Source organism: Mus caroli, unplaced genomic scaffold (assembly GCF_978045245.1).
Source record: "Mus caroli unplaced genomic scaffold, Mus_caroli_1 scaffold_8, whole genome shotgun sequence".
Classification (NCBI taxonomy): domain Eukaryota; kingdom Metazoa; phylum Chordata; class Mammalia; order Rodentia; family Muridae; genus Mus; species Mus caroli.
The window spans coordinates 14,085,567-14,108,995 of record NW_028227263.1 but is presented as its reverse complement, the minus strand read 5'-3'; the positions used below and the strand labels follow the sequence as shown (position 1 = coordinate 14,108,995).

The window sequence follows — 23,429 nt, the reverse complement described above, 5'->3', positions numbered from 1 at the left end:
TGGTAGTAAATAGAGTAGATGTGTGTACATCAAACAGCAGCAAGATATATAAATGGTAACCCAGCCACTGGGGCTCATTCCTAAGGGGGTATGTCCCCTCCGTAGGTCAAAGTCAGAGACCACAAGGAGGGAACCCCAGAGCACCTGCCTCTCCTTGCCTGGGAAACTAGAAGTGGAGCTGGGGAGAAGGAGAAGGAGGTGGAAAGGTGGGTGAGATTTATGTCTTTTCTGAAGCCATCCTGTACTGGGCAACTGGGGAGAGGGAGAGAAGGGAGGTTCCAGGAGTCTCTAAGTCTGCTCAATCTGGAAGCTTCTGGGGCTGTAACACTAGGGATGTAACATCCTTTTGACTATGGTGTCAGTATCCCCGCTTCCAATCTCTCTCAACCCATGGGATAGCTGAACTGTCTTCCAGAGTCCTTGGGTGGGGTGGTGGTTGGGGTGGGGCTCTAGCCTTTACTGGATGGGCCCTTGACCACTTCAAAGACCTCATTTTATTTCACTTTAGCTTGCACTGTGACTGTCCCCTTTCAGTAGCCCAAACTCTAACTCTGCAAAGTGCCTAGGAAACTGAGCCAAGGCATCAAGGGTGGTCAGATCCACAGAAATCCTGGAGGCAGCTAGGAAGACCCAGGGGACTACGCTCACACAAGCATTTGTTTGACCTTAAAGGAGCCATCTGCCTAGCACTTCCTGTTTTTCTCCTGCTCACTCTCTACCAGCTACCAGGCAATGTTTATAGGCCCTCCCTGACTTTAGGGTGCTAGCCACCGACTCCACCAGCGTGCACACGTCTGAAAAGTGTACCCAGTTGAGTACACACCGGGTCTTTCCTTGCTGGAGCAGATGATGTTGACCTTTTATCATCCAAACAGGGAGGGTGAAAGAGGCACCCCTCGACATAACTATGCCTTACATATTAGCAAGCACTGCCTAGTGCTTCCCTCTGGGATCTAGGATGAAGATTTGAACTTCACTTGATTTCTCTTCTTTTGTGAAAACTGTGAGAACCAACAGTGAGGTGGGAGGGGGAAGGGGGTGCCAAGGAGGTAGGGTTCTAGACTACAACCATAGTCCCAACCTGATCTATTGATCTGCATGAGACTCCTTCTAACTCCCACCCATGACTGGGCATGACTGGGCATGACGACTGGGGAGAATATTGATGCTTGATGCTTCTTGCCTCCAGGAAGGAAGTGCTCACTGGCTATGCTAGCTTACTAGTCCATGGAGGGGAGTGCAAAGTCTGGGCGCTGAGGTGGCAAAAGAGTTCTTTCTGGTTCTGGTGCCTGGAGAAGTGAGCCAAGGAAAAGGTGTAGGAGAAGAGAGGCGCCCATCATTGAGTCAGGAGCAGTGAGGTGGAGTCATCTGGTGTCCCTCACCCCAGCACTAAAGTCTTAAAGATATAGAAAGAATCCTCTCTCAAGAGAGTTCCTTCACCACCCTCACCCCCCTCGGTGATGGAGTACAAGCATCAGATTTTCATCCAAGTTCCATTAAGTGAAACATAGGTTGCAGGGCACCCTTTGATTGAAACAGTTTAAATTTTAATTGTGTTTTTAATTTGACATATAGTTGCAGAAAGGAATGACACTCAGTCGCCAAGGGGCGCTCGATTTTCTTAATTTCTCCCAGAGGAATTGATGAGTCTATCAGGCTACTAGATTGGAAACCCATTAAAGCTCTCTGGTTAGGCTTCTAATTGGAACTTGATGGATGTGGGAGGGGGGGGTGTCGGGACTAGGCTATGCTGATCCAATCTTCATGACTTTCTGTTTTCCAATAAATTACACAATTCATTTTCCAGCCACAGATTACATAAATTGTACACCTCTGGGGTTCTCTTTTTCAAGTAGGGAGCCCTTTTCCCCAAAAGCCTATTGTGAGATGTCATTTGCACCAAAGAACGAACAGCAGAGGCCCTTGAATGAAAATCGAAACATAATCAACGTTTATACTTAGAAAATTTATTGAGATCATTTTCTCTGGTATTTCCTTATTTTAAAGTTTGGACGCGCCATATATCATAATCCACTCGTTGAAAGGGGCGGGGGCGAGACTGTGTTTAATATTTATCGAAGCTTGATTCCAAGATCAAACTTGTTTATGACTTCATCTGTCATTTCGGAGGGAGCCTTCTTCCACTATTACCAGGCTCGGCCAGCCTATTTCCCAACTGCCGCAGAGCAGAGAGGATCAATTTTTATTAGGCTCCTCCGCAAGTTTGCTCTGGGCCGCTTTAATATTGAGCAGCCACATAATCTCAGGACCTAAACTTTAAGTGTTCTTTCAGTCTGGAAAGGTTTATCATTCCTTGGAACCGGGTTTGTGCCTAACCCTTATGGAGAGGAGACTCAAGCCCCCCTGCCCCCAAAATTCTGAAAAGCAACTTCCTAGGGTGTCCATTAAACCGGAGAGACACAGGGAAGGGAGGAGCTATCTGGAGACTCAATGGGTGGGGCCAAGTGGGGGTGTACTAAGCTGAAGGATTGATCAACTTGGTCGAGAGAACTGTAGCTGAAGGTTTCTTGGAGTGTGTACCAGAGGGGTGTGGGACTCAAAAGGCTCTGGCCCTTATCTACACACTTAGTGAAGTCTAAGTCCCCAGGAGTCTGAAAGAGGAGGTGGGGTGTTGCTATTTTATTCTTTCCAGTCCCTCCCTATGGCCTAGTAGAATGAGAGTAGAATGACTAAGTGGAATGAGTGGGATGAGAGGTGACCAGTCAGAGGAAGGTCTTCAAGCCTCTTGTACCCACCACCCCCACTCACTTAACTAGCTTAGTGTGTTCTCTGTGCTGTGTCTGAGAGTGTGTGTCCCTTTGTTTCTGTTGTGTGTGATTTGCTAGTTCAATGTGTATGGGTAAACAAGTGTTTAGATGAGAGTGCATGTGTCCTTTAATGGCTAGCTGGTCGGGGCTTGAAGCAAGCATCCCTCTGTGGACAACACCCTCTGAGCAGAGGAACAGAATAGGCAAAAGGCTGCCTTCAAAGTCCCAAATCAGCCCGGGAGAGAAGTTTGGTCACGATGTCTCATAGGTTTCTGGTCTTAGACTTGCATCTTCAGTAATGTGCCCTGTTGGGCTTTGCTCTGAGACCTTCCTCAGAAGTCACCTCTCACCGCCTTAAACCCTTTTAAGTGCTTGATCCCATTTTGAGCCCTGGGATCTGAGGGTAGGGGTGGGGGTGGGGGTGGGGGTTGTTTAACTCTTAAGGCTGTTATTCTCCAAGTTTGTCGCTTTTGCCGGCTTCTCTTCCTATTCTCTCCCAAGAGCACAGTAGCGGCAGGGAAACAACCCTGAGCGCAAGCTTGTTTCCATTACTTGGCTAAATTCTTATTTTCCAGCGCCTCAGTTTCCACGTCTGTACAATGGCGGTAAAGATCTGAGTCATGTTTGCTGTAGTTAAAATGAGATGTCCCCAACGTGTTCACAGCCCCAGATCCTTTCTAGCTCAGAACGACTTAACTCTTTCTCCTCCACTATGATTTTCCTACAATCCCTATAGCTGGCTCTGACCCTCCAATTGTCCAGACAGTCCTCTTGTGGTATTGATTTGGCTCTAGCTTCGACGACACGGCCCAGATAAGTGTGCTTTTGAAAAGCCAAGGGTTAGTGCATGAGTTTGAACGTTTCTTTCTGGAATCTCCTCCTCTACCTCCGCGGGAGCGCGCTGGACCTGCTGTGATGAGGCTTCGGAGCTTGTGCCACGGCCGCGCAGAGCAGGACGCACAAATTGTATTTCAGCGCCGGGTCCTTCCGGGTTAATGAGCTGACACCATGATTAAAGCTGACCATTTGTAATGTGTCTCGACCCCGCCGCAGAGCCCTGAAGAGGTTAATGCGGTGACGGAGGCCGGCACCTGCCCCTCGCCAGCCTCCCGGCCCTGGGCGAGCTGCCTCCTGGCCCTCCGCTCCCTCCCCTGCCCCTGTCCCGGCTGCGCCACCGACCCCTAATCAATTAGCCCATTAACGAGCCCTTTGAGGAGTTAAGTAGGGAGAGTTCTGCCACGGGCAGGGCCGCAGTCGGTAACTCACTGAGGCTAATGATATTATAAGCGCTTTACTCAATAATCCGGGAGCGGTGCAGGCGAGGAACTGCACCGTCACGGTACAGGCTGGACATTTGTGGGGACCTACTCGACAGTCTCTCTTCACTCTTGGATCTTCTGGCATGTGTCTAAGGAAGGAAACAGGGTTTCCGGGACCTTAAGGGTGCAGCCAAGCTGGAAGCTTTGGATCTCGTTCCTTTCCATAAAGCTTGTGTAGATAACTGTCGCCTCAAATCCCTTTGCTTGCTTTGTTGAGATGACTCTAGATCAGGTAACAGGTGCTCTAGGGATTAAACAAGCAAGAGTCAGGGCTCAGGGAGAGGCCACAAGAAGGAAGGAGAGAGTCAGGTTTTATAGAGCTGCACCTTGACCTCTGAAAGGAAAGCAACGCTCCAAACAATTTTAGGATAGGGAAAACGAGGCGTGGAAAGTGTACATATCTTGCCCAAAGACACCCTACCTATATTTAACAGGATCCTGTCCAATTCTAAAAAGTCCCTATACCTACCTACTTTGCTTCCTTCCAGAAGCAACGTAGCCATTTTGAGACCGCCAGTATTTACCAGCAAAATAAAGTAAACGAGTTTAGCTGCAGTGTGGGAAGGCGAGCTGTGTGGTATTCGGTCAAGGATTAGGAAATAACTATTCTGCACTCTGAGAGTTTATAGGTTTCTAGCTGACACATCATCACCACCAGAGAATGGGGGCAGGAGACACTAAGAAGTTTGCCAGAGGGCAGGGATGCTTCTACTGGGACCAGACTTGTTCAAGTTCGCATAGTGCAAAAGGCGTTTGCTGGAATGTGAGCCGAACCTCGGGACATCTGGGGGCTACTCTGTTTCCAAAATCCTACGGTCCCTTTAGCCAGTGGGGTCTGCAGGTCCAGAGCTGTAGAATTTCTTTGCTCCTGTGTCTCCCAGCCGAGAAGGCGTCTCTCTGAGCCACAGACTGTTAGAGCGCTGTTAGTTCCCAAGAGGCTGGAAGGGGTTGAGGGCTGGGGAGGGTGGCAGCAGCCTATGGTGTGCATCTTGGATGTGAGAGAGCCCCACCAGCTCGACCCCGGGCGCTATTCTCGTTTCTGGAGAGGCAGGGTAAAGACCAGGAACACAGGCTGCAATCTAAGCTGCCTTCAGCCCCAGATGTTACGGGCTGGACAGAGCTGATGCGGGTGCGCGTCTAGGCTTGCTCCGGGAGCTTCCCGGTGCTGCGAGCTCGGCCCCAGCTTTTTAAAAAATTCCGGGGCCGCTCCGCGGCGCTGCGATTGGCCGCGGCCGGGTAACCTCTATGCAAATGAGGCCGCGCAGCCTCCGCGTCGCTGGAGACCGGTGGAGTTGTCAAACGAGGAAGGGACATTGGCACCGGGGCTGGGCGGGCTCACCCAGAGCCCGGCCGGCAGGGACCCGCGCACAGCGGTCCGGTGCCTGCGCGTCCTGGAGCAGAAGGGACGCCTCGCCAGCCTCGTAGCCCCCTCCCCTTGCTTTCCCTCCCGCCCCTCCCCCCGCCCGCCTGCCCGCACCACCTTCCACCCAGACCCGCTCTAAAGGGAGTTCTTGGTTTCCTCCGATTTCTTATGAACCCAGGATGGGCAGCAAGGAAGATGTGGGGAAGGGATGTCCGGCGGCCGGTGGCGTCTCCAGCTTCACCATCCAGTCCATCCTGGGCGGGGGCCCCTCCGAGGCACCGCGGGAGCCCGCCGGGTGGCCAGCCAGGAAACGCAGCCTGTCTGTGTCCTCGGAGGAGGAGGAGCCGGAGGAAGGTTGGAAGGCTCCGGCTTGCTTCTGCCCAGATCCGCACGGCCCCAAGGAGCCAAGCCCTAAGCACCATACCCCCATCCCTTTCCCTTGCCTGGGTAAGGATCGCAGGTCGGGAGTCTGGCCCCGAGTGAGCGTGAACCTATGCGGTGTGTGATTGTCGGAGACTCGGAGCAGGGAATCCCGCGGTCACAGCCGGGCCGCTAGTGGTCCAGGCTAAGGGGAGGGGACTACGCACCCATGGTGCATTCTCGAAAGGGCCGGAAGGGCCGGCGCTGGGGAGAAGTAGAGGAATATTGGGGCGGTAAGGGGAAGACTGGGTAAGGGGAAGGAGGGTGAACTGGAGTGGGCCAGGAACTCTGCGGGCGGTACACAATGCTGGCCAAAATGGTTTCGCACGCCGGGTACTTTCTGTCCTGACTTAGTTCTGCAGGTCTGGTTTGGGTGTTCTGTCAGTCCTGCAGGCTCTATGTCCTTTCCCTTCTCTTGGTCTCTTCTCGAAGTGATTAGTACTCTAAAATGATTGACAGTGCTGAGTTTCAGAGAGGTAAAAGCTAACGGAGGACAGCCAAGGAGTTATGTATAAAATTAGCCCGACTCTCAAAGAAAACGGCCTGTAAAATGATGCTACCTTGTAGAGCTCAGTCCTCAAAGGCAAAAATCACCTTTTAAAAATGGTATTAATGTCCCCACTCCAGACCCGTTACCACGTTTACTTTTATAAGAGTGGAAGGAGACCCTCAAGCTCGGATTATATGGAACCCTCTTCTGTTGCTTTGAAAGGCCGAGGCTCTGGACTTTGGGCGCTAGCAGGACGCAGTAGAAAAGGAAAGGGTTAGCAATAGGGGAATCAAGGATGCAGGCGTCAGTCAACCCCCTTGTCCCCGGCAGAGCTGAGAGTCTTCAAGGCTCATCAACTCCATGGCCATTCTGTTTGTGCTCACTCTTCAGGTACCCCCAAGGGCAGCGGAAGCGCAGGGCCTGCGGCCTCGGAGCGCACGCCTTTCCTTTCTCCTTCTCACCCGGACTTTAAGGAAGAGAAGGAGAGGCTTTTGCCGGCGGGCTCGCCTTCTCCGGGCCCGGAGCGGCCACGGGACGGCGGTGCGGAGCGCCAAGCCGGAGCGGCCAAGAAGAAGACGCGCACCGTCTTCTCCCGCAGCCAAGTGTACCAGCTCGAGTCCACCTTCGACATGAAACGCTACCTGAGCAGCTCGGAGCGCGCTTGCCTCGCCTCCAGCCTGCAGCTCACCGAGACCCAGGTTAAGACTTGGTTCCAGAATCGCCGCAACAAGTGGAAGCGGCAGCTCTCGGCCGAGCTGGAGGCAGCCAACATGGCACACGCGTCGGCGCAGACTCTCGTGGGCATGCCGCTCGTGTTTCGGGACAGTTCGCTGCTGCGAGTGCCGGTGCCGCGCTCTCTGGCCTTCCCGGCGCCGCTTTATTACCCGAGCAGCAATCTCTCGGCCTTACCGCTCTACAACCTGTACAACAAGCTTGACTACTGACATGCTCGCCCGCCGGCTCCCGGGACGCCCTTGGTCGCCTGCAGCTGCCTGCATAGCCCGGCCCGGTCGGGATCCTTCGCAGAGCTCCGGAGCAGAGCGGCGCGTGTCCAGAAATATTAAGAAATACACCATGTGTATTCGTTATGTCTTATTTATGGCCTCTTTCCTACTTTTTGTTTTGTTTTGTTTTGAGTATTTATCTGCATTCCTCACGCCAGAGCACCTGCTTTCTACACAAAACCAAACCAACTCGCGTTTGAAAACTATTTTGGAAGGGAGGCTCTCGGGTGGTGGTGGGAAGGGGGGTTTTGATTAGGTCGGTTTTGACCAGTAGCAAGAAAAAAACATCAGAAAAACCACCAACAGAACCAGGTAGTCTTTCTCCCATATATACACCTGTATATAGAAAATGTGCCAGGACACAAGCTCAGCCGAGCCGAACCAACTAGGGCTTTGGTCGTTGAACTAATCACTTCTCTTTATTCCCTTCATCTTGAGGATGCGTAGGGGCAAAACGAGGAGAGTACAGATCTGTAAATATTTTTAAAGAGAAAAAATAAAACGTTTTAAACATGGTTGCTAACTTTGAAGGGATTAATTGTCCCACGAGACAGCGCGTGGAGTTTCTGGATTTCTTTTTTTTTTTTTCCTTTTTTTTTTCTTTTTTTGCCAGAGCATGCAGGATTCTGTCTCCTCGTTCAGCCCCCAAGGTTCCGCTCTCACCACGTGTGGGTGGGGCTGGGCTCAGAGGTTAAAGGTTGGGATATTGGGGCTGCCCAGGCAGCACGTGACTGGGGCTGCTTACCGGAACAGCACAGTTCCCACGACCCAGGTGTGAGGGTTGGGGTGCACTCGAGATGGAATCCAGATCCACAGCCCTGCGCAGCGAAAGACAAAGCCAGGAACCTGGCTGCTGACCCCGTCGCCTCTGGGAATGAGCCAAGCAAGGAGGTGAACATCTCCCTGATACTGGGCTGTTTTGGGCTAGACGAAAGCTGGGCACGCCACGAAAGGCCGGAGCTCTTGGCGTTCTTGGCGTCCTCCTGCGCGGAGTAAAACGTGGGGTGTGAGAAAGTGTCCGCTTGGGTTCCAGAGCCACACGCGACCGGCTTGCAGCCCTCGCAGGGGTCTTCCGCTGGTGACACAGTTGCGAGAGCTCTGCGCAGAGCGGGAAGTGATGCCTAAGGGTCAGATTTCGTTGGAGGAATTTCGTGGAGCAGATGACACGGGCGCTTCCCTAGTTTCTTTTTGTAGTTGTTAAATTTGCACTGTGAGTGACCAAAAGGTCGGATCACTGGCTAACGCGCAGCAGCTGTTTCTGAATTGAGCCCTGAGGATTGCAGTGCCCGGCTGCCCGCCACCATGCAGGGTTGGGGAGGCGCTGCACCCGGAGAACTGCTTCGTCAGGATCATGCAAATCACAGCACTGTATTTTCTCTATGTTTCATAGCATCCACCTGTTCCTTGTTAAATGTCAGAAATGGGTCTGGAGCTTGGAGGAGGCCTCAGGTAGAGTTATTAGGTCCAGCCCGCCTCCCCTCAGTGGTTGACCAGGGTGCAAAGAGCTAGGAGTCTGCAGCGCCAAGGCCCTATCTATTTCTTTCTTCAGAAGAAAACCTGGTGCCTGAAGGACCGGTCACTTGAGCCAAGTGGCATCAAAATGACTTGCATTTTGTAGAAATTCACAGAATGTAAACGTTTACATGGCCCATATCATTCCGTGAAAGATGCCTGGCAGAAGAGATTTGCTCTGATATTGCCTATTTTCTTCTTAACACATTATATTTTATAAAACCTGCAACTCCTCCTAGGTGACATTAGATGGATGCTACACAAGAGTGCACCGGACAATACTAGGTTGGTTCGCTTGCCTTTGTTTTATTTTAGCTGTGTTCACCTCAATAAGTATTTGTTGAGCTCTCAACATGTGCTAAGAACCTACACTAAATTTGGGGTGGTCCAAAGGAGAACACAAAGAGGTCTATCAGTTCTCTTCTTACTTATTAAATATGTGTGTTCAATTGCTTATTGGATATGCGTATTTTCTGTCACCGTAGTTTTCACTCCAGATAACCTCTTTGCATTCTTTCCCTGACAGCATTCTTTGAGTGTTCCACCCAGAAACAACCACATTACTTCAGAGGACTGTCTTGTAAAAAAAATATTCCGTTCAGATGCTTTTGATCTGCCTTTCAGCAGATTACAATTCAATGATGGACTTAACAGTATTGGGTCACCATCTTTGCTTCAGGATGGCTTTCTCCATAGGCAGTGACCTCCTCCTCCTGTCACTGTCGGCATTAATGACTTGAGTTTGCTCATAATGTTTTAGGGAATGACCATTTCCGCAGTTGTCATGTGGTATATATCTGACTCTCTTTACTCACCCAGACATTAGCTGTGGCAGGCGACTCACCACTGCAACAGGTAACTGAATATTACACACACACACACACACATACACACACACACACACACACTTACTTTACATTTGTGTTGTAAAATGGTCAAGACTCTGCTTGTGGCCAGATTTCCTATCTCAAGTCTAGCAATTCATTTGAATAATCAGCAAAATAGTCCATCTCGTTTCAGGCTCTAAACTTGATTTAAAAGATTGACGTTTCTTAAAACTCAAATAGAGTTGGGCTGCAAGGGCACAGCCAGAGGGGCCTGAATCATACACACATGGGATAATGAAATATGCTTAGATTTTATTAGCAGGTAATTTATGCTCAGAATCTGGAAACAGTAATGGAATTAAATAAACAACTGGGAAAGAGAACCAAATAAGTCAAGAGGTAAAATTATTTGGCTAAACTTAGAATGCAAAACAACTCAATGCATTAAAGAAAATTGAACCTGGCCATTGATTTGTTGAAAGAGAAGAGAGAGAAAGAACCACATACTGGAACTATTTGGAAAGGGAAGACAACCAGAATATTTTAGCCATAATAATTATCATCAGGATAAAAGGCTGGTGTGTGTGTGTGTGTGTGTGTGTGTGTGTATGTGTGTGTGTGTGTATGTGTGTGTATGTGTGTGTGTATGTGTGTGTGTGTGTGTTATTGTCAGGAATCTTAAGTGCATTTAGTTCAGAGTCTGTGCACATATAAGATCTTTATTTATTTATGTTTATTTATTTTTTTAGACAGGGTTTCTCTGTGTAGCCCTGGCTGTCACTCAGTAGACCAGGCCGGCCTCGAACTCAGAAATCCACCTGCCTCTGCCTCCCAAGTGCTGGGATTAAAGGCATGCACCACCACTGCCCGGCAAGGTCATTTTTCCATTTTTCTTTCTTTCTTTCTTTCTTTCTTTCTTTCTTTCTTTCTTTCTTTCTTTCTTTCTTTCTTTTTTTAATGTACCTTGAAAGTTAAGTAGTTTAAAACTAGAGACAGCTTCCTACTTCATGCAACAATTTCAAAATAAAAGGGATTGTCTCAAAAAGATGGGACAGAGAAAAAGAAGTTGTATCTGAGGATTAATTAGAAACTTTCAGTAACATTTTGCATGTCAGTATGCTACTATATTGTTTGTTAAGCACTGCTTTTCTTTCACAGAACCAAAACAACCTTTCCATTCTCGTATTTTTTTAGAGGATTCTAGAAACAGAAAGTGCAGCAAATTGAGCCTGCAACCCCCATGATAATGCAGAGGAAGGTGGGAGAGGGAGGACAGCCACAATGCTAAGTCCTATGATGCACATTCCTAAGAGATTCTGGCTGATCGTTAAAGATTGGAAATATTTGTGTCCTGCTCTGTTCACCCTTCCAGGTGTGGTACTCTTCTAAAACAAGGGGTAGTTTGACTGAGTGTGTACTCCCAGAGCTGCTTACGAGGCCTGGCATTCAGGTGCTTGAAAACTGTGGAGAGATGAAATGATAAAAATGAGATCACTAGAACTCAAGGGAAATGAGTCTCTAGTTCACAAATTGACAACCCAGCAAAATAAAAGCAAATAGTGCCTTTGACTAGAAATTATCCTTCAGTATGACTAGTCTGGATTAATTCCAGGGGTATGTGCACGGCCAGAAAGAAAATATTAATTTATATCTATAGTAGTTATTAACCAAAATGAAATTTTGTGTCTGAGAGATAGAGGAGAAGGATGTCACAAGAGCTAGATAAAAATATCTTTTCTGCCTCCTAGTCTGTGGATGTTCAGGCAAGCAGCTCCAGAGAGACTACAACTCCCAGCATGCAGCGTACAATTGTGGGCGGGCGTGAACGCCTTTATGGCCTGAGCATACTTGGGAGTTGTAGTTTTCCTTCTGCAGCTCCAGAGACGTAACCTCGGCGTGGTGGTACTAAGAGACCCGGTGAACGGAAAAAAAAAAACCAAAAAACGCGGCTTCCCTTTGAGCCGGAACAAGATGACTGCGGAAAATGAGGCAGGCAGTAAATCAGACCAATCAGCTGCCGAGATCGAGCCGTTGGCGTTCAAAATAAGCCAATGATAGGCCTGCTCCGGAGCTTCCTCTCCGCCTCCTCCGCTTTGCCTGCGAGTGCTCGGAGGGAAGCGGATCGGTAGTGGCCGGTGCAGAAACGTTGCTAAGGCGGACACGAGGTAGAGGTTCGGGTGAGGGCGGGCGGAGTGGGATCTGTGGTTCGTGGCCGGCGCATCGATGCACAGAGGGGTCCGGTCGAGTTCCATTGTGTTTTATATGGGGATCTGCGGGCAAGGAAGGAGGCCAGGCCGGGTGGAGCTCGGCGGAAGCGGGATGGCGGCCGGCCTGGATCAAGGGGGACTCGCGCAGGCGCAGGCCGTGGCCGGCCTCTGTTGCTCGGGTTAGGAACTCAGACTTAGCGTTTTGTTCTACAGATGACCGGTTCGAACGAATTCAAGCTGAACCAGCCACCCGAGGATGGCATCTCCTCGGTTAAGTTCAGCCCCAACACATCCCAGTTCCTCCTGGTCTCCTCCTGGGATACGTCTGTGCGCCTCTACGATGTGCCCGCCAATTCCATGAGGCTCAAGTACCAGCACACTGGTGCTGTCCTGGACTGCGCCTTCTACGTAGGTGGATTCAGTTTCTGCTCCTGTCCTCTTACTACTGAGATGTCCTAGGCGTTGCCTGTAGCATCTCAGACACGGTTCGAGAATTCTGATAGTTCATAACTACTACCCGGGAATTCTTCCCTTTAGCCTGGCATCAAGCCTACTGCAATGGTTTGTTCTTATTTCTTCTCTCATGGTAATTTCAATCTCCATTTGTAAATTCAGACTTGAGTAAACTTTCTGGACATAGATAATTGTTTGAAGTTAGCAGCAAGACTGATTTAGCTATCCTTTGAAAAGTAATGTTGTCTAATTTAGCCTTAACTCCTGGTGTCTGCCTTGTATTTGCTTCCTTGGGGCGATCATTCACTTGCATTTTTGTTTGCTTAGTTTCTGTCACACTGGACATAACACTTGGCTGTAGAAATAGCAGTGTTGAAAATGCTTGCTAAAGCTTTGTAACTTTGAAATGGCTCCAAATGTAAGAGTGGGGTGGGAGGATGTGGTGGGCACAACTTTAATCCTTGAGGCAGGAAGAGCTCTTGAGTTTTGAGGCCAACCAGGGCTACATAGTATCTCAAAAAAAAAAAAAAAAAAAAAAGTAAGAAAGAAAAAAAATTAAACCCAAATTTTGCTTTGTAGGATCCAACGCATGCCTGGAGTGGTGGATTAGATCATCAACTGAAAATGCATGATTTGAACACTGATCAAGGTATTAATATAGCTACACTTTACCAGTTTTTCTTTACTAGTGTGTTTGTGTAGAAATGCTTATTTAGGAAGAGTAGGTGTTTTCAATACTTATGTGAAGGTGGAACACGGCTTTGATAATAGACTTTTAAAATTGGATTATGTTACCACAAATGGAACCTGAATTTTGCAGTAAAGCCCCTTCTGAGCACTGTCTTAAGTGTCTAGGGGAAACATCACTTAAGCGTTTGACTGTCACTGTTAGAAGTCTTAAGCAGAGGACTGGACTCAGGGTCCGATTTGTCAGGATTTCTTTGGACAGTTTGATATTTTAGGGTAGTCTTTTCACAGGCTAAAAAAAAAAAAAAAAGTACATTTTAAAAATGGAGCACGGTAGCCCCGTCATATTTATCTTAGTGATGCCTTTGCATTCTTAGCAGGAGAATGTATTTCAGTTGGCTGTGTAAAAACATATCACTGTGGCAGGATTTGGAATGGAACTCAAGACGTGCAAAGCGCTCTGAACTTTGTTTGCCTGCCCTGTATTGGATGTAGGTATACTGGAAAGCGATGGTGGGGGTGTAGACATGTGGCTACCTAGAGGCCAGCTTGAGCAATGTGAGTGGACTGAGAAGCACATCTGAGCTAGGTGTGATGCTGTTCCTGGAATCCCAGCACTTGGAAAGGGGAGGTGGGAGGATAAGAAATTCAAGGCCAGCCTCAGCTACATAGATAGAGGCCAGCCTAGACCACCTAAGACTCTGTTTCCAGGAGAAAAGGAATGGCTTTTCATTGGAAGAGGCCTCTGTCCAAAAGTGACCTTTTGTGTGTAATATGCACATGCGAGGAGAGCACTCTGCCTGAGTTATATTCCTGGTCCTGGTCCTCATCCTTTTTTTTTTTTTTTTTTTGTCTATCACATGGGCTTTGGCACACAGTAGATATTTAGTGGATGTTTACTGAATGAACAAATGAGATACTGTGAAAGTTGAAATTAACAGGAAGGAAATTATGTAGCAGAAATTGGACCCTACCATGAGAAGCAAGTGAATTAATTGAAAGATTCCCCTCAGCCTTCAAATCCTGTAACCATTTCATACTAGCATTGACTTAATGGGAAGATAAGTGTTGTCAGGGTGCAGGAAGCCAGAGATCTCCACTCTTAGCTCACTCACCAAGTATTTCTGGGGCGCCTACAGTGTACCAAGCATGCACTAGATACAAGCAAAGGTGCAGTGCTAATCAGTTTTCTTACAAAACCTAGGATCAAGTTAACTGTACACCATCCTCATACAGTTCACTGTGCTGCTTTCCTGCTAGTGAATGACCAAACCTGGCCAGTGTGAAGTCAATTAGAGAGGAATGGGTAACGTTGTAGTCGTGGAGAGATTGCTCTGCATGCAGACATCTCTGTGGAGTGACCGAGATGAATTCATTTCAGCTGACAGCCCTGTGGGTTCACTTGAGGTATCCTATGAGAGAGTAAAGCTAGCTGTGTTGTTTTTCTCTTTTCTTTGCAATAGAAAATCTTGTTGGAACTCACGATGCCCCTATCAGATGTGTTGAATACTGTCCAGAAGTGAACGTGATGGTAACTGGAAGTTGGGATCAGACAGTTAAACTATGGGACCCCAGAACTCCGTGTAATGCTGGGACCTTCTCCCAGCCGGAAAAGGTAGGGTTTTATCTGCACCAGGGGTGTGGTGGTTGGCAAGTGTGCTGTTGAATAGGTTACGAATCGTTTTTGAGAAACCTAACTGTATAGAAATGCTTTAATGCGAAGGGAGTTAACTTTTACATTTTGGTCATCTTTTTCTGTCAGTTATTAAACTTGGGCTGGAGAGCAAGAGCTCAAATTCCTCTTCAGTCTGTTGTTAGTGCTTTGGGTCTGAGAGGTAACTCACTACCTTTTCATAGAAGCCATTAACAGAGGCTTACTGTCTTAAGTTTGGTCTGACACCCCAAACCAGAAGATAGGGTGGAACATGACTCATTTTCGGCTGTGACTCAAGGTTCCATTTGAATTGACAGTTGAGAATGAAAAGGGAATCATTTCGGCTTTAGAGAGAGAGCTGTGTTCTCTGACTTACTGCTGTGTGTGCATTTAAATGCTGACAGATGTAGTTTGAAGGTTTGTAGTAAATGGAGCTTTTAAACACCTTTGAATCTAAATTTCCTTTCCCACAGACAGCACCATAGTTGGGTCTTACCTTTTATCAGCCCAGCTTGACAGCCTCTACCTTTGAATTATAAAACCATTTATGTCTATGATGCCTGTGTTTTTGTTAAGAATTTCATGCGTGAGTACGCTGTATTTACATCGTCCCCTTCTGACTTCCTCCGCTCACTCAGGTGCCTGGCCTCTCCCTTAGGATTGTTTTATACACATGCACACATGTGAATACACACAAGCTACTGACACCATTTGGTGGTGTTGTTTATACATGTGTTTGTGGCTGACCACTCAGGATTGGAAAACCTCCTAGGGGTCTTGTCCCTGGAGAAAACGGAATCTGCCTCCTGTGAGTGGAGCTTTTAAAACCGACTTGGGTGTATTCTCACTTCTCAGTCTGTTCATAAACACAATTAGGCTGTGTCCTCCCCAGACTTTTATTGGGTAGTAGTTAATTTAAAAGATGGATTGTTTTAGCAGTTTCAAGTATTCTTCACTTGAGTCCATTCCCTAGTGTAAATACACTGGTGGGCCCTGCCAGCCGTCGTTACACACAGCAGTGAATCCAAAGAGCCATTCTTTTTTTTGTCCCATCACAGTCGACTCTACTCCTGGCAAGACCTTTGTTCAGAATAAAATAATTGCATTGTTTCTAGTTTTGATTTATGGTTGTATGTAACATGTTAAGAACTGTGATAAATTGCTGACAGACTATCATATAATGGACAGCCACACTGAAGCAAGCTGCTTACTGGTTCAGCGAAGTTCATTATGTCGCTTTTTTTTAATACTTTCTTTGATAAATGTATATACCCAGTCAGTAGTATGACAGTGGTTTCCCTTGATTTATGATCAGTGCGAATAGAAAGCAGTTTTAGAAGCTTGTGTGTCACCTGTATAAAGATTTAAGGTAAAATTCTGGATGCAGTCGTGCCACTATAAATTGATCTTTTTCTGGTTTATTTTTTAAGTTTAGTACTTCATAAAATTTAAATTAATTTTCTTTTTTCTTTGCCTTTTTGGAAGACATTGACCTTCAGAATAAACATAAAGTATTCATATTTACATATGCAATCATTTAATATTTCAAATTTTATAATTATTTTTCCCTCAGTTGATTTAGTTGTTGAAATTTAAAGTGGCTACTGTTTGCATGTTGTGACCTGGCCTGCTTTCTTTGCCTGGTGGTCTGAAGTTAACCTGTGGGTGATTATCAGCTATGTGGCTTAGATATTGAGGGTGAAAATGAAGCCTTGCCATATCTTGGGTCCTCTACATAATAGCAATCCTGCTGAGTTGAAAGTGAACAGTAACATCAGTTGTAGACTTCAAGTCTAGATTTTTAAAGAATGACTCTCCTTAGGAAGATGTTGTGTGCTTTTTCATGAATTAGCCCCCTCTGCCATCTGCATAGCATCTGATTTGCAAGGAAGTCCACACATTGCTTGCAGGAAATTTATGATTTCTTATAAAGGAATTTTTTTTTTTTTTTTTTTTTTTTGTGGAAACTTAAATATGGCAGAAAAGACATTATGAGAGGGAAAATGGATACTTTCAGGGAATAAAATGCTTTTTAGTCTTTAGTTTGTTTTTTTTTTTTTTTTTCATTTCCCAAAATTGAGCTTCCTTTTGGAACGTGGAACCTGATGTCAGAGCCTAAGCATGGCTTTGTGGCTTTGCAAGCCTTGAGACAGCCCGCTGGTGAGGGTCTCTTGATTCTTCCCGGGAAACAGCTGGGAAAGGCCAAGAGTTTGAGAGCTGCCAAATGAAATCTTTGAAAAGCTAGCCTGGTCATAGAAAAAAAATGAAAATGATTCTTTTACAAAAAGCCAGAAGTTCTCTGAAAGGTGTTTTGACTTTATTGACCTGTTTCAAGTGGGTTTAATAACTTTTATCCTAAATGAAGCAAGACATTTTGGGGAAAATGTTCTAATTGAGATTATTTCATCATTAGAAGGTCTGCAAGCCTAGTTGAGTTATATTTTCTACTTAGTGAAGTTTATCTGAGTCACTTCACTAAATGTCTAAAGTTGACACCTGATCTGATTTTATTTTTATGGTTTTAGGATTAGATAGACTTTAGGAGCAAATGTCATTTTCAGGAAGTAGATGATGATCAAGTTTTGATGTTTCCTAAAAGGTCTACACCCTGTCCGTGTCTGGGGACAGGCTGATTGTGGGCACGGCGGGCCGCCGAGTGCTGGTGTGGGACCTGAGGAACATGGGCTATGTGCAGCAGCGTAGGGAGTCCAGCCTGAAGTACCAGACTCGCTGCATCCGAGCCTTCCCGAACAAGCAGGTACCCACCCCTCGTCGCTCCTCCCCTCTCCTCTTCACTGTACTCCTCCTCACCCCCCCCCCCCACTCACCCCCACTTGCCTGGAATTTCAAAGTAGTGATGACTTTTAGGTCTGCTTTCTGTAATCTTTTAAAACTGTATGTGTTCTTTATACTCCTTTCAAGACAACTGTAAATTGTGGGAATAAGTTCCACATTTTAGGGAAGATGTTGGTGTTCCAGAGTCAAGTGTTTTCAATAGGTCTTACTGCTGATTTTGGTATAGGATATTTAATGAATATGCAGTTTCAGAGTTCAAACATACTTCAGTTTCCAATCAGAGCTTAAATTTGGGAATTGAGGTTTATGGAATTTGCTTTTTGTAATACTAGCAGTTGTTTCTCTCATGTAACAACAGAGCTTTGATTTTCTTTTTCTTTTTAAAATCTTTTTTAAAATAGCAATATTTAGATCAGGCTGTGTCTTATATGATATACTGAGTGAGTCTCCTTCTAGCATCTCTAAAGATTAGTAAGCCTGCATTCATTAGCAGTCCTTCACACTGTAAGGAGAGGTGAGTCCTGGTGGCGTACTCTTATACGCCTAGCACTTAGGAGTCTGAAGCAGGAAGATTTTGAGTTCAAGGCCATCGTAGGCTGTAAAGTGAGACACTGTCCCAAAATTTGCCAGGGCAGGTGGTTGTGAGGTAAGCTGCTGGGGGGGGGGGGGGGGGGATGGCGGGGCGTTAAGAGGAAAAGTTCACTTAAGGCAGTAGATGATTTGAATGAGGGCTGGCCTTTAGCTGCTGTGAATATGAAGGAGGGACTCAGTGCTCAGTCCTTCATCTCACTGTGAGCCTCGTGTGCTGATCCTGGAAGACATGGAGTTGTGCTTAATGAAACCGGGAGGTTTAGATGTGATTAAAACATGCTTGCGTTACAAAAAATGTTTTTGTATCTTTATTTACCTTTTTCTATAGGTTTATCTTTGCTTTTATAATGTATGCTTAAAATTATATTTTATTAAAAAAAAAAAGTGGAAACACTCAGTAGGCAGAAATGCTTGCTGCCAGGCCTGATGCCCTGAGTTCTAGCCTTGGGACCCATATGGTGGAAGGAGAGAACCAATTCCTTCAAGTAATCTTCTAACCTACACACGCGCGCACACACACACACACACACACACACACACACACACACAAGCGCGTGCACACAAATATGTTAAAAATGGATTTTATTGAATTCATTTTCTATAAGCAGTTTTGGAGAATAACTTTTTTTTTAAACATTTTGACCAAAATGTAAAGATATAAAAAAGCATAAATTTCATATTTGTTGCATTATCGTTTTACATGTTGTTATTTGAAGAGAAGATGAAGCACTCTTGATGGTTCCTCACAGTCTGCTTTAGGCAAGCCTGATTCACTGTAGCAAAAGCAAGAGGTTGGCCAGCTGGACTGGAACGAGGTGAGGGGAGGCACACTGTTGAGAGATAAAGACAGAGAGGAGGTTTTAACTGACGGAACAGATTGGATTCCCCTTCGGAGACAGAGGATACTAAAATTTACAATTTTTTGTTTAGATCTGACAAAACAAGTCATTTTTTGTAGCAGTGTGTTAGGTACGGATAGTGTGGAGAGAGCAATCAGGGCTTGCACCTTACCTTACACAGCAGGTAAGGTGCCTTTAGCTGCTGATGCTCTTAGCTATTTATAGAGGCATCGTGCCTGTCAGTACAGCCCAGGCCTTTTAAACCTGGATGAACTTTCATTTTTGAAATAGTCGTCTTTATGGGTTGAATTGGGGACCTCATGTGCTCTCTGGAAGGCAGGTTGTGCCACTTTGGGCCTCTGCTCTCTTGGCAGGGTTATGTGTTGAGCTCCATTGAAGGCCGAGTGGCTGTGGAATACTTGGACCCAAGCCCTGAGGTTCAGAAGAAGAAGTACGCCTTCAAGTGCCACAGGCTAAAGGAGAACAACATTGAGCAGATTTACCCAGTCAACGCCATCTCCTTTCACAACATCCACAACACGTTTGCCACAGGTGAAGTGGGACACACAGGCCTGAGCTCAGTATTAAGACTGTGTACTGTTTATGCTCAGGCAGAATCCCGAGAGATTGTTGTTTGCTTGGACAGCACGATGACTCCGAAACAAAGCCATTTTAACTGTTTGCATCCCTTGCAGGTGGTTCAGATGGATTCGTCAATATTTGGGACCCATTTAACAAGAAGCGCCTGTGCCAGTTCCATCGGTACCCCACCAGCATCGCTTCCCTTGCCTTCAGTAATGACGGAACTACGCTTGCAATAGCATCGTCATATATGTATGAGATGGATGACACCGAGCATCCTGAAGATGGTATCTTCATTCGCCAAGTGACAGACGCAGAAACAAAGCCCAAGTGAGTAGGCTTCACCTGGATTGAAGCCTTTTCTTGCATTCAACCCAGGACTTATGAATTTTTCTAAATTCATGAATAGCATTGTTGATGCCTGCTCGATATTACAGCTGACTGTAGGGTTGGAGTTGATTTTATCTTGTTCTCCCAAGCTTTCAATATCCGCAGGTTGATAGACGTCTGATGGATGAAACTGTGCCCAGTTGTTTGTAGAGAAGAATGTCAAGCCCTCGTGCTCCTTGAATAGGCTCTATTATTTGAACCTGTGGACTTACTGCTACCTCATTGCTTTAAAATTAAGTTGAGGAATTCAAGAATAATTTAGTAAATTATATTTAAGATATTTAAACTGCCAAAAAATTCTTCCTTCTCCAGCGATTGTTTCTGTAGTATTTACACAAGTGATGGCCTCTGGGTCACACTGGAAACCCAGAGTAATATGGCCTCGCCTAGCATAGCAAATTTCCTTCCTTTTGACATGTTCAGGAGGTGGAGGTGTAGGCTCTGGGTTCTAAGGATTGTCTGCAAGGGCCCATCTCCATGTTTTGGCAGCAGCAGGACAAAGCCTTTTACCCCGTAACCTCTCCTGGGCTGAGAATGCAGACGCTTGGGCCTAGATTACACCGTGCAGTACCTACCCCAGTGACTTGTCCTGTCCCTTACTCTGTTCTCAGGCCCTACAGGGAAATCCTGGGGGAATAGTTTCCGGATAAATAAAATGTATGGGACTTCTGTAATTTTCTGAAGTCCCCTTGCTAAATTGGTTGGGCCTCTGTAGGATCAGAGCATTTAACAAGGAGAAATGTGTGTGCTTTTACAATGTGTAGAGTTTTAGATTGTGGAGCCTGTGGGAAAAGCCTGCACTTGCATTTGATATATTTGATCATTTTTGTCCTCGCCATTTTAATCTTTTTTTTTTGAACTTGTTCTTGACAAGATTTCATGTTTGTAAATGCCATGTTGATCATGCTGATGATGATAAAACAATTGGTTCTTCCCAGAGGTGGATTCATAACTATTACTAAAGAAACCAGGAAAATACTAATTTTGATTAAAAAAAAAAAAAGAACCTGAAAATAATGGAAAAGAGGTTTTTATTTATTTATTTTAAATGAAAAGTTAAGTGCACAAGCTGGTTTGATGGTTTGCTTACATTAAAGGTATTTGGGCAAATCAGACTTGAGAGCAGTGGCTGCACTTTTGAGAATCAGTTTTGACCTTGGGTTTTGTTTATGCTGTGGAAATAAGTGATTGTAAATAGCAGTTCTATAAATCCCTTTGTGTTCTCTCTGTCCTTAAATGGTGGAGGAGAAGGCTCTGGGGCCACTGCTTTCTTTGCTGGTGATAGTTGGTAATGCGAAAGCTGCTTCAGACTGCCTCATGAGGAGGTTAATCTACAATTAAACAATATTTCCTCTCGGCTGTCCATTATTTTCTGAAGCAGATGGTTCATCATTTCCTGGGCTGCTAAACAAAGCGAGGTTAAGGTTAGACTCGCGGGAATCAGCTAGTTTTCAATCTTATTAGACTGCAGAAGGAAAACTAATAAGAAAAGCTCCTAACATCATCTTGTGACTGTAAACAATTATTTATTAGCAAACAATTGATCCCAGAAGGGCAAATTGTTTGAGTCAGTAATGAGCTGAGAAAAGACAGAGCGTATCTGTGCATTTGGGAAAGTCATTGTAACGTAATTGCAGTGCATTTAGACAGGCATCTATCTGGACCTGTTTCTATCTCTAAATGAATTTTTGGAAACATTAATGAGGTTTACATATTTCTCTGACATTTATATAGTTCTCATGCCCATTGCAGTTGCCCAGCCGCTGGTGATTAAAGGTTAAGAAGAAAAAATTATAGTGAGAATGAGATTCATTTAGATGTAATGTCTTGGAGCAGAACACGAACTTAGCTTGGCCTGTTTCAAGTAGTTCCAGTGTTTCTGTTGTCATGCTTGTTATTTTTAATGTGTATTATTTGTAAATGTGTATCTCTGAAAAGGACATGGACCTTTATGAAGTTTATTTTACCCAAAAAAAAAAAAAATCTTTCGTTACGGAGAGAAGTCTTATTTTTATTTTGTAAGATTTTCAGTGAGAAATTAATGTGCCATCTACATGCATCCTTGAACTGTGTTTTCTTCATTGCAGGTCCACGTAATCTGGGGAAAGCAGTTTCTCTGGAAAACACGCGCTTTCCCTGAGGCCTGCTTGCAGCCATTGGACACTTGGTCTAGTGTGTGGATTTCTATGTCTTGTGTCGTAACAGAATTGTCTCTGTGTCCTGTGATTGTTTTGGGTAGGGACGCTTTGTATCCTTGTACAGTAGTCTGACGATTCTCCTCCCCTAAGCCAGTTTTGTTTGTGTTTGCTATCTAAAACTGTTCTATTTTTCTGCTGTCTAATAAATAAATCAGAGATTTGGAACTTTTAAAAGTTGGGTGTTTGTAAACATTTTGGTAATTAGTGTCATTTATTGCATAACAAGGCTTCTCTTAGGCAAAGTACTCGTTGTCAGAGGACATTAGAGGTGACGTTTGACTAAATGTACCTTGCCTTACTTATTATATCTGCGCTTGTACCAGGGGGTCAGCCCTGGGTAAAGGCATCCACTTGACTTCTTTCAGCCATTTTTTGCTCCTGTTTCTTTGGAGGCTCAGTGAGGCCCGGGAGCCAGCTCTGCGGCTTCTCAGGATGGGCACAGACTGGCAGCATCTGCATGGCTGCTAGCAGTGCCAGTGCTGAAGAGCTCATGCTTCCCTGGGCTGACGCTACCATCCTCTGCAGACAGAGCCAAAGGGCAGGCCCCTCTGGACTTAGCCATCAGCTGCTACGTCAGCGTGAAGCCCTCGGGACGATAAATGGTGTACCAGCCAGGAGCTACTGGTGGGATCGGTCTTGTGGTGTAGTCTTATGCTTTTTAAAGTCATAACCACTTGAGCATAAATTTCAAACATTGTATAACTTAAAAAGAGAATGGGCCATTGTTAAAGGTGATCAAATTAAAGCCGTGTTATGGACTTGTGTTTGAAGTGGTATAGAGAGCTGCTGATGGTTCCGTTTGGCTGTCCCTCTGTCCCTAAATGTGTCTCCTGCCCCCTGTGTGCCACCTGTGCAGCTCACCCTCCCAGTTTGCCTGTTTATTAAAGTTAGCTTTGCTGCCAGTTTTCCAGGTGTGTTACCTTGGCATTCTCTTTTTTTTTTTTTCCCCTTTTGAGGTTTCTTTATTTTATGTGTTTGGGTGCTTTGTACACCAACAGTGTGCACAGACAAAGCCAGAAGAGGGCATCAAATCCCCTGAAACTGGAGCTAGAGACCCACGTAGGTGCTGGGAATTGAATTCTGGGTCCTCTGGAAGAGCAGCTAGTGATCCTAACCTCTCAGCCATCTCTCCAACCCAACAGTGACATTTTAATGGCTTGTCTTAACCATATTATAAATGTTTCATCACTCTGCTGACTGCTTCTACTTTCGGTGTCTTTTGGCTGAATGTTACATATCCAGCCCTTTCCCTAAATCTCTGACCTCTTGGAGTGATGACTTTCTTGTTTTAGCAGAGGCCAAGTCAGCATACTAGTATGACAGACAAGT

At 45.8% G+C, this 23,429-nt stretch overlaps 2 protein-coding genes across 2 annotated transcripts; both read left to right on the top strand.

The window, feature by feature from the left end:
• The first annotated feature begins 129 nt into the window (after window positions 1-129).
• Hmx2 (H6 family homeobox 2) lies at window positions 130-7,862 on the top strand. The gene is made up of 3 exons (XM_021169009.3): window positions 130-206; window positions 5,629-5,897; window positions 6,751-7,862. The coding sequence occupies exons 2-3, from the start codon at window positions 5,630-5,632 to the stop codon at window positions 7,302-7,304; spliced, it is 822 nt and encodes a 273-aa protein (XP_021024668.1). The 5' UTR covers window positions 130-206; window position 5,629; the 3' UTR covers window positions 7,305-7,862.
• A 3,869-nt stretch (window positions 7,863-11,731) lies between these two features.
• On the top strand, window positions 11,732-23,006 carry Bub3 (BUB3 mitotic checkpoint protein). The gene is made up of 8 exons (XM_021166750.3): window positions 11,732-11,868; window positions 12,124-12,318; window positions 12,943-13,012; window positions 14,514-14,665; window positions 17,304-17,462; window positions 19,305-19,482; window positions 19,626-19,842; window positions 21,990-23,006. The coding sequence occupies exons 2-8, from the start codon at window positions 12,124-12,126 to the stop codon at window positions 21,997-21,999; spliced, it is 981 nt and encodes a 326-aa protein (XP_021022409.1). The 5' UTR covers window positions 11,732-11,868; the 3' UTR covers window positions 22,000-23,006.
• Window positions 23,007-23,429: the final 423 nt, after the last annotated feature.